This window comes from Mauremys reevesii, linkage group 16 (assembly GCF_016161935.1).
Source record: "Mauremys reevesii isolate NIE-2019 linkage group 16, ASM1616193v1, whole genome shotgun sequence".
NCBI lineage: Eukaryota > Metazoa > Chordata > Testudines > Geoemydidae > Mauremys > Mauremys reevesii.
Genome location: NC_052638.1, coordinates 2,174,149 through 2,191,616, shown reverse-complemented (window position 1 = coordinate 2,191,616; position 17,468 = coordinate 2,174,149). Strand labels below are relative to the sequence as shown.

Below are 17,468 nucleotides of genomic sequence, written 5' to 3'. Positions count from 1 at the left end.
AGAATGCCGCAGCAGCCAGCAGCACCTGGGCCAAGCATACTCAGCTCTGAGCTCGCTACTGCAGGAGCTCAGGATGAAACTTGGGCTAAGCCTCCCCAGCTCCTCTATACACAACTTGCATAGTTATCTGGATCGCATGAATTTGGGGGACCTGAATCATAATTTTTGAATGTCTGGGGTTGGCAACACTGAGCCTACGGAGGCCAAACCATTTTCTGTGTTCCAAGGTTCTTTTAAAATGAGAAGGCCATTTCTGAAATGTAACAACTTAGAAATTTCCTTCTAAGGGGTGGTGGATCAGGAGACAATGGCTAGTTAACATGTACAACAAAACACATGAAAATGCATCAGTTGGGTATTGAGGGTTGAACGAAATGAAGCACCAAGCCACAACTTTTGCTGTCCAGACACTAAAATATCGCCTTGTATTATCAATCCATCCTGCTCTTCACAGCTGGGTTTCTACAAGGGACCCTCAGCCTCCTCTTCTCCCACCAGATGCAGTTTTTCCATAACCTTCTTATGGAAGTCAGTCTCTGTTGCACTCCAGCTGCCCTTCTAATACGAGGACTAGAACAGCATCTTGGATTCCATTTTGGCCATCACTATATTCTCCTCTAGTCCTACAATAATTTTCTGCCATTTACTGCCACTGTTTATATATCCCAGAGGGGTGTTTGCTGCCCAGCCTGCTGCTCTGTTATGGCACAACTGCATGGAGCTGTACAACAGCGAAGAAAGCTCTCCTTCACATAGTCATATATGGACAATTCCTGAGAGCGTAGAACATGCAAGGGCACAATATGACCTCTAGGACTGCACTTGGGATACTGGAGCACACTTCCAATTACTCTGGATTTATGGCGACAAAAGAAGCATATTTGGATGTTGGGGAGGAGGAAAAAGAGGCAGAAGGGGGGACAGAGCCTTTTACCCTAGGCCAGCAGCTCAAATCCAGCTCAGGCAGCTAGTGATTATCATTCATTGGCTGTTTGGTGACCTACACAACGCTAGCGTGTGGATCGCCAACGCATGGTGGAGGAGTTATCACAACGTGCCCCTTTGCTGGTGCACACTTCTCAGAGGCGCCCCGGTTTGAAGGGGCTTGGAAAATGCATGCCCTCCTCGCTCTGAGAGATGGTGGCATGGCACGTTGGTAGGGCAGCGCAGTGGAAGCTACAGTGGCTGGTCTGGAGGAAAAATATGTCAGTCTAACACTTTTGATAAGCACGCCAACTACGTTCACCTAAGGTCAGAACCAGCAAAGGTACCGTGTGGTATCCGTCACCAATGCCCATGGTTCTTATGCTAGTCTTTCTAATGGAGAGGCTGTGACTAATCCAGCCTCTTTCCTGCAGGCTCTAGATGAACTTTGCAAAACTCCATTCTTGTCCTACTTTGTGTTTATTTGGAACATCTCTGCTCCTGATCTGGATTTGGACTGTGTTCCTTCGTTACAGGTTAGAAGGGAGATTTCCATTTTCAGACACAGAGAACAGTGATTAAACACTTTGCTCAAATGATCTCCAGAAGCTAGGTAACCGTGTTTGAGAAGACAGCATGCTTCTGCAAATACTATACAACCAGCTCCTTACCTTATCTGGATCTACTGTTTTACATCTGGGATCCATCCTATGGTTTGTTGTCTGAGCTGTGGAATTTACTGGTTTCTCGGTCTTAAGAAGGCTCTAGAGACAAGAACAAGAAAGGATTAAATCCACAAGAGATCACATGAATTTAGTCTCAGCAATAAAACCTGAGGTGTATGGCTAACACCCACATATTAAGTGGCTAGTCAAGATTTTTACTAAGTTCCCACAGCAGATTTCGTATGTATCAGGGAAGCACTAGTTTTATGCTGTCAAAGAAGTCTAGAATCTTTGTTCTTTGGTACATGACAAATGGCAAAACACCCCCAACCCCTCACAATCATGTAAGTTACATACATACACACATACATAAAGGCTTTACACAGAAGTCATTGAGTTCTGATGGCACTTTTTCCTGCAGCCACATTCACATGGACAGAGATTTTGGGCATCTCCATATATTGGGTGTCTAACTTGAGAAACCTTGAAGAGCCTTTCCCAATCTTCAGAGAGTGGGTGCTCTGTATTTTCTGAAAATAAGACTTCTCAAAAGTTGGTGTCACTTTTGAAAAATCTTAGCCATGACCTTTGTGTGTGGAATAGCCATGTGTAGAACAAGACCTGATGCTTGGCAGCATGCAGTGTCCCAAGCACACCATTATCAGAGCACCAATAAGCATCATTTTCCATTTTTTTTAAATCTTGACATGTGCAATTGTATTGTCCATAGAAAAAACATTTCTACTAAACCAGCTTGGGAAACTGTTTCCTTGTCCTGCATACATCAGATTCGGGAAAAAAAATTCCAGCCCAAGATTGGGATAAAGAGTTAAAGAAAAAAAAAACACCCTCAATTTTCACACCCCCAAAATCCAAACAACTTTTTGGATCAGGTCAATCAAATTGTGTTTCAATTTTGACTTTTGTCTTTACTATCAGTTCAGTCCAAAGCCACTTAACATTGAAACCTAACTGAATTTTCCATTTAGAAAACATCAAAATGGGATGTTTCAACAATTTCAGAACTCTCCCTGCAATGAGCTTTTGAAATAGGAAGCTTGTTGAAACCAACCCATTCCCACATTTTTGGTTTCAACTAAATCAGTATTTTCTGATGAAACAGCATTTAATCAAAGAGTTCCCAGCCAGCTTTAATTTCTACTAACTAGGCCATCAGTTCACTCTCAGCACTGCAAGCTAGATACCATGTGACCAAGGTGGCTACCCTGAGGACACCTTTCAAGTTGCAGCACTCCCACCACATCTGCAGACAGACATTTCTACAACTTTGGTTTCAGATGCACAACTTTCCCGACAGGCGTCACAACAGCAGAAGTGGAAGGTTGAGAAGCTGCTATGGACAACAGGGGGTCACATAAAAGCAGAGACGATGAGCAAATAAGGAGAACCACTATGAAAAGCAGCTGGAAACCCATGGCTCCAAATAGCCAAGTAAACTGGAAGTAAGATCAGGTCACCTACTTATAGCTAATGAAGAATCAGACTAGGGGGTTACAGTCAGGAAAGTGAATTCTCTTGTTTATTGATTCTTTCAAGCCACGTGTGCTTCAAAGGGGTTTACACACAAGCATTGGAAAAATGGGAAATCCAGCATTAAGGTTAACACTGGGGGCAAGAAGTGGACTGTATGGAAATGAATAGCTCCAAACAGACAGCAATCAGCAATCAAATCCAGACACTTTCAACACAGTTAGCCTCATACATCTACCACTGCACCATGGCTGATTTACTCATCTAAGTACCATCAGCATGGCCAGAGACCACGGCCAGTTCACTTCCCCTTGGCAAGAGCAACGCCAGCCTCTGCCCCATTCCCCGTTTTGACCCCTTGTTAGTATATAGGCTTCTTTGTTAGCCTGAAATAGAATTTTGGGTTTGACTTTTGATATTAATACAAATATGAAAGTATGTGTATAAAACAGACACTGTGTTGCATTCTTCACAACCAGATGGGGCTTGTAGTACAATGGGAAGAGAGAAGCGATAGAGCAGTTAAAGTGTTACAGGGCATGGTGGGAGTGTAATATATGAGCACACACTGAAAGGTTGCCTGGCTCCTTTCTCAAGCCAAGGTCAAGCAACCAGTTAGGAGGGGCAAGGCATCAGAAACACGAAAAGCCAAAGAGAAGCCTGGCCTTGGCCAGAACACCACCTCACTCCTCCCATAAAATACAAAAAAGGTGGAATGAAGACCCCAGACTCACAACCCTCCAGAACAAAACAAGACCATAAGTTCTAAGGGGAGTAACTAGGGGTGTGCCCTGCAGGTATATTTGGATCTGCTAAGAAGGAGGAGGTGGGACACAGGCAAGGCCCTGTGGTGTCATAGCTGGGAAGGGGGACACAGGGGAAACGCTCTGTGGCATCAGAGCTGGGAAAGAAACACTAGGAAACAGACTCTGTGGCATGTAAAGCTATGAATATGCTCGCTGGAAGCTTACCCCAACAAACATCACATTGCCTGCACTTCGGACTTCTGGTCTTCTGCCTTCCATCTGCATGACAAGAACCAGGGGAGGGAGTGAAGGGAAACCCTTTAGCACCCCTCACACCCAAGAGTGGAAGCAATGCACCAATTGGGATTTTATCATCCTCCAAGAGCGAGCTAGGCATCTTCCAATACAAATAGGAAGGCCATCCATAATCACTCACAGACCCTGCTGGCCAGACTTCCAGAGGGACCAAGGATGCGCTGTATACCCCCACACAGACCCTGTTACATAAATCACTGGTGTAATGGCCACAGACTAAGGCCCTTAAGAACTGTCTACTTTGCAAAGTGTACAAGATTCATGGCCAAGCCGCCTACCTGGAGAATGGTGTATGAGTACCAACTAACTGCGACACTTGTCAAAGACTTAAAATCATAGCGTTAGAAAGGGTCGCAAGGGTCATCTAGTCTAACCCCCTGCCAAAATGCAGGATTTGGCTTTACCCATTACAAAAGGTGCACAGGCAGAGACATTTGAGGTAGAACTCCTCCCCACTCCATGCATTCCAAAGTATTTGAAGCATAATCTTAAATTTTCTATTTATATTATACCCACACAGGAAATTCAGAGTTATTTTACATTATTACACACACACACACACAATCCCCCAGCACACACCATTTGTTTGCAGCTAAGTACATCTTAGCAGAAGAGCTTTAGCAAGAGCCTTGGAGCAAGTTTTACAGTCAACAAACCCACCCAGATGTCTCCAAGGAAGAGTCCTCCTCATGCATACGGGCCTGGAGGTGGAGGGGGAAGCAGGGCTTTGGAGCAGAGCCCAGAGCTGGAGCGCAGAGCAGCTGCGGGTTTTTGCCTGGAGCTAGAGCGGAGCTGGAGCACAGCTCCAAAGCCCTGGGGGGAAGGAAAGCAGATGCGGGAGTTAAATTATGTAGATATAGGGCAGCAGAGTAGCTTTCACCCCACAGAGACATGAGTTGAGTCCCAACTTGGGAAACAAGTCGGTTCCAAAAATAAATCAGGCCACTGGACATAGTTGTCAGAATCCTTGAGAAGCCCGTAACAGCTATCGACATCAAAAGCTTTTCTTAGTGCTTGCGTAGAGCCAGTGCTTTCATGAGCATGAGCTTCTGCCACAAAACTAAACAGATGGGCATGACATCTGTTCAACAGAACGTGTGCAGGTATTTACTGTGCCAACCTACGTGTGTCAAAAATAACACCCGAGCGGACATGTCTGCAATTCTCCCAATCTCGCCTCATACAACATGCCTGCAACCCTATTGGAGTGCGGGAGGTACGGGGACCAGATCTCCACCTAGCACCATTGTGACAAAACAAGGCAACAAAGGCACAATGGTACCTGGAACCAAAGAGTCAACATTTCCTGCAAGAATGCGCAAGGCAAGAGGTTATCCAATGCACGGTTTCCACAGCTTGCTGACCATATTTATTTATGCTGGGTAGAACAGTTAAGTGTAATTAACTTTGCCAGAATTACTTAACACATTAGGAGAAGGGTAGAGGTTGTTGTGATGAACTTGAAGATCCTGGTCAACTTAAGGCACCCCTGCCTGCTGTTAGAATTCTGATAACGCAATGGCAGGCAGCTGCCTCACAGACCAGGCACATGAGGCCAAGACACCTCTAACGCTGCCCTTGCACTCCAGAGATGCTGTCTTTTGAGGAATCTAATTCCAATGCAATGTTACCACATGCAAGAAAACCGATCAATACCAGCACTGCACATGGCATGACCTCGCATTCAGCAGTGAAGGCCAGCAAAAGGATTGCCCTATAGTGCCTCCATGTCCCTTAATTGTCAGTTGCATTTCACTCCCTACCCTCGGTTAGTTTGATCCTCCTCCTGCTTGGGTACATACCTCATCTGTTTGACAGCATCCAAAGCTCATGGCCAACAGATTGATTAACAGAAAGCAGCAGAGCTGTTGACTTGCTGTAGGTTGTCAGTATACAGAGGGTATAACCTGTCCCACTCAGCAGGACAGTCTGGCAACTGTATTCTAACAGCTTTCTTGCCTTCTTGGTGTATAGCACTTTCATGGATTCATAGATTCCAAGGCCAGAAGGGACAACCATGATAATCTCATCTGACCTCCTGTAGAGCACAGGCCAGAGAAATGCCCCCAAGTAATTCCTAGAGCAGAGCTTTTAGAAAACATCCCGTCTTGATTTAAAAATGGTCAACAGTGGACAATCCACCATGACCCTTGGTAGATTGTGCCAATGGTTAATTACGCTCACTATTACAAATTACATCCTTATTTTCAGTCTGAATTTGCTTCAGCTTTCAGACATTGGACACATTATACCTTTCTCTGATAGACTGAAGACCCCATTATTAAATATTTGTTCCCTGGGTAGGTATTAATAGACTATAATTAAGTCACCCCTTATAACCATCTCTTTGTTAAGCTAAATAGATTGAGTTATTTGAGTTTACTGCTATAGTGCAGGTTTTCTAACCCTTCAATATTTTGGTGGCTCTTCTCTGGACCCTCTCCAATTTATCAACATCCTTCCTCAATGGTAGACACCACAACTGGATGCAGTATTCAGCAGTGGTTGCACCTATGCCAAATACAGAGATAAAAATAACCTCTTTACTCCTACTCAACATTATGTATGTATCCCAGGATGGCATTAGCGCTTTTGGCCACAGCATCGCACTGGGAACTCATGTTCAGCTGATCATCCACCATGACCCCCCAAATCTTTTTCAGAGTCACTGCTTCCCAGGGTAGAGTCCCCCACATCCTGTATGTATGGCCTACATTCTTCCTTCCTAGATGTATACATATACATTTACATTTAGCCTTAACATGCATATTGTTTGCTTGTACCCAGTTTATCAAGCAATCTAGATCACGCTCTCTCACTGATTTGTCCTTTTCATTATTTACCACTCCCCCATTTTTTGGATCAGCTGCAAATTTTATCAGTGAAGATTAACAACTTTTATTAATTAGCTTTAACAGCATAGGGCAGAGAACTGATCCCTGCAGGGTCCCACTAGAAACACATCTGGTTGATGATTACTCCCTGTTTAAAATTACATTTTGAGACCTCTCAGTTCGCCAGCTTTTAATCTGTTTATGTTGATTGGCATTAATTATATTACCCTCCTTTAAGGCTTGATTATTCAAGTCCCATATCAGTTGCTCCATTATGTTGTCTGGGATTGGTGTCAGAGTGACAGGCCTATAATTACTTTGGTAATCCTGTTTATCCTTTTTAAATATTGGCACAACAATAGCTTTCTCTCACTCTTTTGGAAATTCCCAGTTTTCAAGAGTTATTGGGGAGGGGGGGCGGAATAAATATCAATGGTCTAGTGAGCTCCTCAGCTAGCTCTTTCAAAACTCTTGGATGCAAGTTATCTGTGTCTGCTGATTTAAAAAAGTGTCTAGCCTTAGTAGCTGCTGTTTAACATCCTCCTGAGATACTAGTGGAATGGAAAGAGAATTAGCATATGGTATGACATCTGTTTATTTCCCAAATACAAAATAGAAACATATATTGAACATTGCTACCTTCTCTGTATTATTGATAATTCTACCATTTCCATCTAGTAATGTACCAATACCATTGTTAGGATTATTTTTGTTCTTAATATACTTGAAAAAAACACCTCATTATCCTTAACTCTGCAGGCAACAGATTTCTCCTTATGTCCCTTTGCTTCCCTTATCAGTGGTCTACAATTCCTAGCGCCTAATTTATATTCATTACTATCAACTTCCCCTTTCTTCCACTGCTTTATATAATAAATTTATGATTTTTTAAATATATCATTTGATCAAAGGAGAAAGTCCAGCTCCTAGTACAGACCTAGTGGAGGCACAATTAGTTTAACAAACATTACCTTTGTCATGTTCTAGAACAGTGACCTCCAAAGTGGGGTGCGCGCACCCCAGGGGGTGCGCAAGACGATTCATTGGGGGCACGGCGGGAGGAGCACCGCCGGAGCAAAAGGACGGCGCTGCAGGAGGAGCATCGCTGGAGGAAAAAAAAAAAAAAAAAGAAGAAAGAAAGGGGCGGCCAGAGGAGGGAGGGAACGAGTGAGCGGGGAAGCTGCCCCACCCCCTCCGCAGGCAGGGCCACCCGGAACACAGGGGCTTTAGGGGCTGCAGGGCCCTGGGCTAAGGGGGCCCCGGCCTGCAGCTCTAAAGCCCCTTTCGGAATGTGGCCGAGTCCTCCGGCCCTGGAGGAGCAGGGCAGCCGCGCAGCCAGCGGCAGGAAAGAAGCGGCGCTTTCCCCTTCAAAGCCGGCTGGAGAGAAGTGGCGCTTTGAAGGGGAAAGCGGAGCTTTGAAGGGGAAAACGCTGCTTCTCTCCGGTCTCTGGCTGCGCGGCTGCCCCTGCTCCTCCTGAGTCCTCCGGCCCGTGCTCGCAGGGCCGCATTCCGAAAGGGGCTTTAGAGCTGCAGGCCAGGGCCCCGGGGCCCCCTTAGCTCAGGGCCCTGCAGCCCCTCAAGCCCCTGCGTTCTGGGTGGCCCTGCCCGGGGTTGGGGGGCAGCTCCCAGAATTATAGCCGCAATTCTGGGAGCCGCGAGAACAGTGCCGCAGAGCCACCTGCACACCCCTTGCACCAAACAGGAGCTGCCCCAGGTAAGTGCTCTGCACCTCCTGCCTGCCCCAGCCTTGAGCCTCCTCCAGCACCCCCACCCCGAGTGCCCTCCTGCACCCTAACTCCCTCCCAGACCCCACACCCCACCCTGAGTGCCTCCTGCACCCTAACCCTACTCCAGACCTTCAAATCGCTATATCACAAAGTGTTAAACCAAGATATTCAGAAATAATGAAGCATATTCAATCACATTGCTCTCACTAAAAAAAATATTAATTTTTTTTGAGAGCGCAAAATGGGGTTTTGTACTGTTAGTAAATAAAATTAATTTTTTAAAATATTGGTTTTCATCTTTATCGCATCTTTTTTAATTTCTATTTTTTGTGTATGTTTTATAGTGTACACAATATATTAGTACAGTAGTACATGTATATAATTTATATACAAATATACATACATATATTGGGGGTGCGTGCTCAAAAATTTTTTACTGATAGGGTGCACGATCAAAGAAGTTTGGAGACCACTGCTCTAGAATAGATCCATTACAAGGTTCTCCACAAGGGAGAAGGCAGAGAGGCCTTGCACCTGATTAAACCTAAAGGATTTAATTCCTCCTGCATTCACTGTCCTTTCTCCTAAAGTTTCCCACCATTGCTACTGGCCCAATGGTGGGAGCACTAGTCCAGAGAAACTGACAGAGGGTGTCAGAGAGTTGCCCTGTTATCTAAACCCAACCGGCTCAGTTAGATGACATGGTGGTTAAAGTAAACACTGACAAAAATCTACCTGCTAGTGTTCCCACCCCACCCATTAAGCATTAATGCCGGAAAGGCCTCTTTGTAGCCAAGTATAGCTAGGAGCAAAATGCAGAAACATTTAACTGCAGAAGCCAATGCTTCCACTTGGAAGAAAGCCTTCAACTAAACTCTTGCTCAGCATTTCAGAAAGGGTTGGAGGGGAAGAGTGTGCGAATTGTGCTTTTGTTCTACTTGGCAATTCATGGAGTAGGATGCTGGACACTCCCAATCCCCTCCCCACTCCCCTTCTGCTCCCAGCTGCAGTAAATCACCTTCCCTCAGGCTGGAAACCAGGCAGGCACCAGTCTGAACTAGCTCCGCTGCCACTATTTAAAGAGAAAAAGACACCTGTCAAACATTGCACACTACCCCACCCTAAGTTAGAGGGCCCACCACTCCTGAACTCCTGTGACAACATTACAACCCCCACACAAGGCCAAGTATTTATAAATGCAGATCATGGGCAGTGCATGAACTGCCGGCTTGGGGAGGCTAGCCCCTGCCCTGCCTCTTTCCCGCCGTAACCCAGAGCCCCCCAACTGCAGCTGCCGGCCCCGCCACCCCAGCACCTCCAGGCCCGGAATGTTGGCCAGGCAGGCCGTGCCGCTGCCAGTGTCTCCAGCCCCAGAGCACCGGGCAGGTGGCACGGCCCTGGAGCGCCAGGCAGGCAGTGCAGCCCCTAGCATCTCCCAGCCCCGGGAATCCTGGGCCACAAGCCGGCCATGAGGGAAGAGCACTAGCAGGAAGCAGGAGAGGCTCTGGAGGTGGAGGATGCGTGGGGTCATGCAGGGCTGTTTGGGGAGGCTCAGCCTCCCCTGGCCTGTGATACCCACTGCCCATGATTCAGATGCTCATCAGTGTTGTTCCTGCTAGCTGGAGATGGAACATACAGGCTGCTGCTCTCAGCAATGCTCAGAAAACAGGATGTTTGATGGTCACCTGCCTGCTCAGAAAAAGAGGGCATTGTGGAGGGGTGGCATAATAATAAATAATTGGAGATATACCAATCTCCTAGAACTGGAAGGGACCTTGAAAGGTCATTGTAGTCCAGCCCCCTGCCTTCACTAGCAAGACCAAGTACTGATTTTTGCCCCAGATCCCTAAGTGGCCCCCTCAAGGATTGAACTCACAACCCTGGGTTGAGCAGGCCAATGCTCAAACCACTGAGCTATCCCTCCACTTTCCCGCCATAACCCAGAGCCCCCCAACTGCAGCTGCATATGCATGCTGGATTTCATTGGGGTGGTGGGAAAGGTGGGAATTTAATGCCGCATCAGCCCTGGTTTAGAAACATTCAGTAAAACATCCCTTTTATTAGCAGAAACTTTAAACACAAGAGGTACCATTAGAAAGCAAGCAAGTTAAAGAGTGCTAGAAGGGCACATGTGTGCCAAGGTTAGAGAGACGCATTAGCAGCCTCTTTTATCGCATGTACTGCATGGAGGGCATGTTTGCACTATGGTACCGTCTGGCAGCGCTATCACAGCACGAGTTATCAAGACATCAAAGGAGAAACACCTAACCCACTTCATGAATTCAGATTCCTCAGCCCCACGAGAGAGAGGCTGCAGTGTGTCTTCCCACGCAGGTGTCTACCCATCTACCGAAACCCTACAGATGCTCCTCTACCAGCAATCCCTGCTCAATGCCTCCTCCTCCCTCTCTCTTCTGCAAGGCACTGTGTGTGCTATCTGAATATGAATAATGTAAGGTCCAAGGTTCTCACCCTTCTGTCCATCCCATGATTCCATGACCCCACACTGCAAGTTTCCAGTCTCAGGCTAAGGTGGATGTTATGCCCTGGGAAGATCCCCAACTCAGACTTCACAGTCAGTTTCCTTGGCTTCACTCACACTAGGAAAAGTCTAAATGTTTTTCCTCCAGTGCTACAGCTGCACCAGACTCAATGGCGCAAACCACCGTGCACCCTGGCGCAGTGGGACTGCTGTCATGTCCTCTACCCCTGCTCTCAGACACACAAGTTTTACAAGTGTACGCACACACTTTGCAGCAACTGAGACTCCATCCACAGCTTCCCTCCAGGTTGTGAACAGATCCGAAGTTCCAGAGGTTTGGTTTTTTGAGGTATTCCAGTTGTTTTATGCCAATCTCTGCCCATGGGCTGCTTGTGAAGTCTTTGCTCTGTGCCTTTAACTTGCGGGTTGTTTTGATTGGTTTGTGGTACGTGTTTGTTTGTTGACTGAATTACACTAACTGGTGAAAATTTGGCATGTCAAGCAGCATTCCCAGTGAACTTATTCATTCCATTGTCTGTAGAAAGACAACAGCCAAAGCAACTGTGCTTGAAAATGTGAATGAGGGCTCAAGTAATTTTGTTGCATTATTCATCCAGCTCTGATTGTAATAATGCATCATCCTTTATTCCTGTGTTCTTCTCAGTGCGAGACAGTAACTCAGTGGACTCTGGATTACCCCATACATGGATCACAAGCCCTATAGTTATTGGGCTACTGCAAAGGATCCATCCGACAGAAGATCTCACCAGAGCGATCACTAACATGGGACACTTCAGCAGATTGGACATCCTTCTTTGCTAGCCAACACCCTTCTCGGTCACAGGTGTCTTCCCACGCGAGGTTCCCAGCTCTGATAGGTGACCAGCCACATCAGCTCATCTCTGCATCATAGCAAGTAGCAAAGGTCTCTTTTGTTCAGAGGGTTCAGAAAACCCTCTGCAGCTAAATGTCCAGGATCCAACGCACTCCCAAGTATGGAGGAACATACTAGTGCTTCCCTGAGCAAGGGTAGACCAAGGAATGGCCCTGCCTGCACCATCGTGGCTATGAGAAACAAGGTCACGGTCACTGTTCTGACACAGCCTGAGCCCCCACAATAGGTTTTCATCAGGGCTGAAGGAGTTTCCAGCATCAAGCATGGGGAGAGTACGGAGAACAGTGGTGATCTGCATTATACCACACGTGGAGGCAGACACCTCCTACGTGAGCATCTGCAGGTACTACAGAGCTAGCTGAGAGCCTCCCTCAGATCTGCAGATGACTGTTGAAGCTACACTTTTTCATATAAGGATCCAAACCCAGCTGCATGTTTAGGACCTTGGTAAACAATAATCACCACCTCCTCTGTAGGCACCCCTCAATCACTACCTGCACATGCCTCTGGGAACAGGATGGCGTGGGGTAGGCAATGGGATTTAGAGGCCATCACCTCTAGGCCACTTGTGCACCTCAGTCCAAAGGCATTGCCATCGGATGGTGGAGGGTCACTTCCCAGCAGATTTGTGTCTGCTTAAAAGTCCCCAGTGCGCTTGCTGTCCCCCACCAGAAGCATCAAGACCAATCACCACCTCTGTGGCTTACGCTGCTGCCGCTGCAATGTTATCTTCAGCTATAACAAGCGTGGCCCCCTACCCTGACTCCCGTCCACACAGGGAATCCTTTAGCACGAGTTAAATGGTGCATTAACCTGGAGCTGGCTGGCTTGCCAGAGCGCATAGGGTGACACTCATGTGCTGACAACACTGGAGCTAGTAACGCAGTGGGGACTTAGCTGTTCTGTGATGCTAATAGACTCTGCAGTAATCCAACCACTGTAACAATGAGGAGTCCGGTGGCACCTTAAAGACTAACAGATTTATTTGGGCATAAGCTTTTGTGGGTAAAAACCCACTTCTTCAGATGCAGGCAGTGGGATTTTTACCCACAAAATCTTATGCCTGAATAAATCTGTTAGTCTTTAAGGTGCCACCGGACTCCTCATTGTTTTTGTGGATACAGACTAACCCGGCTGCCCCTCTGATACTTCCAACCACTATGCAGCTCCAGTGGTGTTTTGGAGCTCTCACTGGAGCTAGGCCAACTCCAGAGGCATTAACAAGACAGCAGAGACAAGCCCTACAAGTCTGAGCCCCTTGACAGATATGGGAGCAACAGACCAGTTGCCAAGTGCTTTCAGGATGGGCAGGATCTCCAGACAATATCCAGTGACCAGGGTCCTGACAGATACTAGGCAATGGCCACACCTAGGTACCAAGTGCCATAGGTGGTCTGGGCTCTCTGGCTCTTGCCTCCAACTGAGTTCCAAAGCCAGGAGATCTGCCTCCATATTCAGAGTAGTGAAGGATCCTGATCTATCGTATCTAACCTGCATGCGCACGCCCACAGCTAGCCTCCCCAGCAAGGAAGCACAGAGCTGGAGGCTAGCTCTCTGAACAGCAGCATACTAAGCATGCCCTTCCTCCAGGTATTTCACATTGAGTTACCCATTAACTAGACAGCAGGGAACTGCACATCCAAGCACATTTCACTTGATCAACAGTGCTGACTGGGTAACAGCTATTTAGTTTTCCAGGTGCGTGACTTCTGGAGAGCAGCAGGTCTCAGCCAGCCATGCACAGCTGTCAGGGACAATGCAGGCATCAGTCCCCAAAGGGAGAGCTAATGGCTGCGCCCCACTCCAATACTCCTAGGACTCCTATAAACCTCAACCATCTAGACCAAAGACAGAAAGCTCCTGTGTGTACGGTCCATGGCCAACTCACCTCTGCCGGGAGTTTCACTGGTGTAAAATTGAGCCACGAGCAAGCTTCAGACAACCTAGAAGTCAGCCGGAGTAGCAAACAAGAGGTTAGAATCAAAGAGAAGAAAGATTTGAAGAGAGGAGAGCAGTGCAAGGAGACTAGTGGAGATCCAGCCCTTATCCACACAGAAGACATCTCCCTGCTGGATGTAGGAACAGCTGAGACATGCTGGGCAGACAGGACCAAAAATTAAAAAGGTCATTTGTTTTCATTCAGCCCCCTTAAAAAAATCCATTCTGGTGTCACCCACTCTGGTGCAGAGAGGGCCTGGAGCCTGGGAGGGGAGGTGTACACAATACGATCTCTACAATAAGAGCCGGTTTAGAAACTGCTGGTGTTCATAGCCCTATGGGGGCCCATAGCCAGCAGCGCATTACAGAGGAACTATGATGCAGCGTTTCTAGCTATATTCTAGAAGATATGCAAGTCTGACAGTGAGAGTGGAAAGAGACTATGACTCTTCCCAGGAAGTTGTCTAGCTCCCCTGATTAAGTGACCCTGGGCTAGAATGCTCTGGACACACATCAGTGCATCACTTCTAGCGCTTCCCTGCAGCTCTATTCCCGCATCTGAGCTCTTTAGAGTACTCGAGGGGCTGCAGTCCTGTTGGGTGCTAGGAAAAGCATCACAATCACACGGGGATCTATGTACTATTGAAAAACACAGCTACTTTGGTGGTGGAAGAGCTCTGGTTGGCAGCCTTGCAGACTGAGGGTCTCATTATTCAGGTGACCTTGAGCCATGGGCAGTGCGTCTCCTTGCTGCCTCAGGGCATGGATACAGAGCGCTTTGAGTTAAACCAGCCTTCGGAGAGCGCAGTAGGGAAAGCACTGCAGTCTGTCCACACTGACAGCTGCAAGCGGACTGGCGGGTCCACATTTGCAGCACTTGCAGCAGCATTGGGTGCGGTGCATTGTGGGCAGCTCTCTCACAGAACCCCTCTTCCCATTCTGATGCTGTGGCTTGTGGAAAGGGGGCAGGATGTGCGGGGCATTCTGGTCCTGTCCAAACACCCCATGATGCATCGGTTCACATCCCAGCAACCCCTCTGCTTCCGTCCATAATTCGGGCCATCTTTCAACTTTTTTATACTGCGCGCTCTGTCTTTCCTTTTGGTTTGCGGGAATGGAGCCGGAACTGCTGAGGAATATGCTGACAAATCTCACCAGCACGTCACATTTGGCAGTCGAGTTATTCCTTAAGATCCAAAGTGGCAGTAAGGACTCCAAAGATGATATTGACTCGAGTAATGCATACAGCATGAGATTGCTTGTGGCATTCACAGACATGCTCATCACTGTGGAACGGCGCTTTTGGGCTCGGGAAACAAGCACTGAGTGATGGGATCACATCGTCCTGCAGCCGCTGCTTGTCATCCCAGACTTGCAGAACTTTCGGATGAGAAAAGCCACTTTCATGGGACTGTGTGATGAGCTTGCCCCCACCCTGCAGCGCGAGGACATGGAGACTGAGATCTGCCCTGATGGTGGAGAAGCGGGTGACTATTGCAATCTGGAAGCTGGCAACTCCAGACTGGTTGCTAACCAGTTTGGAGTGGGGAAGTCGACAGTTGGAATTGTGTTGATGCAAGTTTGCAGGGCCATTAATCACATCCTGCTCAGAATCATAGAATCTCAGGGTTGGAAGGGACCTCAGGAAGTCATCTAGTCCAACCCCCTGCTCAAAGCAGGACCAAACCCAACTAAATCATCCCAGCCAGGGCTTTGTCAAGCCTGACCTTAAAAACCTCTAAGGAAGGAGATTCCACCACCTCCCTAGGTAACCCATTCCAGTTCTTCACCACCCTACTAGTGAAAAAGTTTTTCCTAATATCCAACCTAAACCTCCCCCACTGCAACTTGAGACCATTACTCCTTGTTCTGTCATCTTCTACCACTGAGAACAGTCTAGATCCATCCTCTTTGGAACCCCCTTTCAGGTAGTTGAAAGCAGCTATCAAATCCCCCCTCATTCTTCTCTTCTGCAGACTAAACAATCCCAGTTCCCTCAGCCTCTCCTCATAAGTCATGTGCTCCAGCCCCCTAATCATTTTTGTTGCCCTCCGCTGGACTCTCTCCAATTTATCCACATCCTTCTTGTAGTGTGGGGCCCAAAACTGGACACAGTACTCCAAATGAGGCCTCACCAGTGCTGAATAGAGGGGAATGATCACATCCCTCGATCTGCTGGAAATGCCCCTACTTATACAACCCAATATGCCATTAGCCTTCTTGGCAACAAGGGCACACTGTTGACTCATATTCAGCTTTTTGTCCACTGTAACCCCTAGGTCCTTTTTTGCAGAACTGCTGCCCAGCCATTCGGTCCCTAGTCTGTAGCAGTGCATGGGATTCTTCCGTCCTAAATGCAGGACTCTGCACTTGTCCTTGTTGAACTCATCATATTTCTTTTGGCCCAATCCTCTAATTTGTCTAGGTCCCTCTGTATCCTATCCCTACCCTCCAGCGTATCAACCACTCCTCCCAGTTGAGTGTCATCTGCAAACTTGCTAAGGGTGCAGTCCACACCATCCTCCAGATCGTTAATGAAGATATTGAACAAAACCGGCCCCAGCACCGACCCTTGGGGCACTCCACTTGATACCAGCTGCCAACTAGACATGAAACCATTGATCACTACCCGTTGAGCCCGACCATCTAGCCAGTTTTCTATCCACCTTACCATCCATTCATCCAGCCCAGACTTCTTTAACTTGCTGGCAAGAATACTGTGGGAGACTGTATCAAAAGCTTTGCTAAAGTCCAGAAATAGCACATCCACTGCTTTCCCCTCATCCACAGAGCCGGTTATCTCATCATAGAAGGCAATTAGACTTGCCCTTGGTGAATCCATGCTGACTGTTCCTGATCACTTCCCCTCCTTTAAGTGGTTCAGAATTGATTCCTTGAGGACCTGTTCCATGATTTTTCCAGGGACTGAGGTGAGACTGGCCTGTAGTTGCCTGGATCTTCCTTCTTCCCTTTTTTAAAGATGGGCACTACATTAGCTTTTTTCCAGTCATCCGGGACCTCCCCCAATCGCCATGATTTTTCAAAGATAATGGCCAATGGCTCTGCAATCTCATCGGCCAACTCCTTTAGCACCCTCGGATGCAGCACATCCGGCCCCATAGACTTGTGCTCGTCCAGCTTTTCTAAATAGTCCCGAACTACTTCTTTCTCCACAGAGAGCTGGTCACCTCCTCCCCATATCGTGCTGCAGAGTGCAGCTGTCTGGGAGCTGACCTGGTCTGTGAAGACAGAGGCAAAAAAAGCATTGAGTACACTAGCTTTCTCCACATCCTCTGTCACTAGGTTCCCTCCCTCATTCAGCAAGGGGCCCACACTTTCCTTGACTTTCTTCCTGTTGCTAACATATCTGAAGAAACCCTTCTTGCTACTCCTAACATCTCCGGCTAGCTGCAACTCCAAGTGTGATTTGGCCTTCCTAATTTCACTCCTG

General features: G+C 47.4%; 1 protein-coding gene across 1 annotated transcript in view; it reads right to left on the bottom strand.

Annotated features, from left to right (window-relative positions):
* The window catches only part of FA2H (fatty acid 2-hydroxylase), a 77,374-nt gene that overhangs the window by 36,471 nt on the left and 23,435 nt on the right, over nucleotides 1-17,468 (bottom strand). Inside the window, exon 2 of the mRNA XM_039502554.1 lies at nucleotides 1,596-1,688. Coding sequence (XP_039358488.1) covers nucleotides 1,596-1,688 — 93 coding nt within the window. The remainder of the gene's footprint in view (nucleotides 1-1,595; nucleotides 1,689-17,468) is intronic.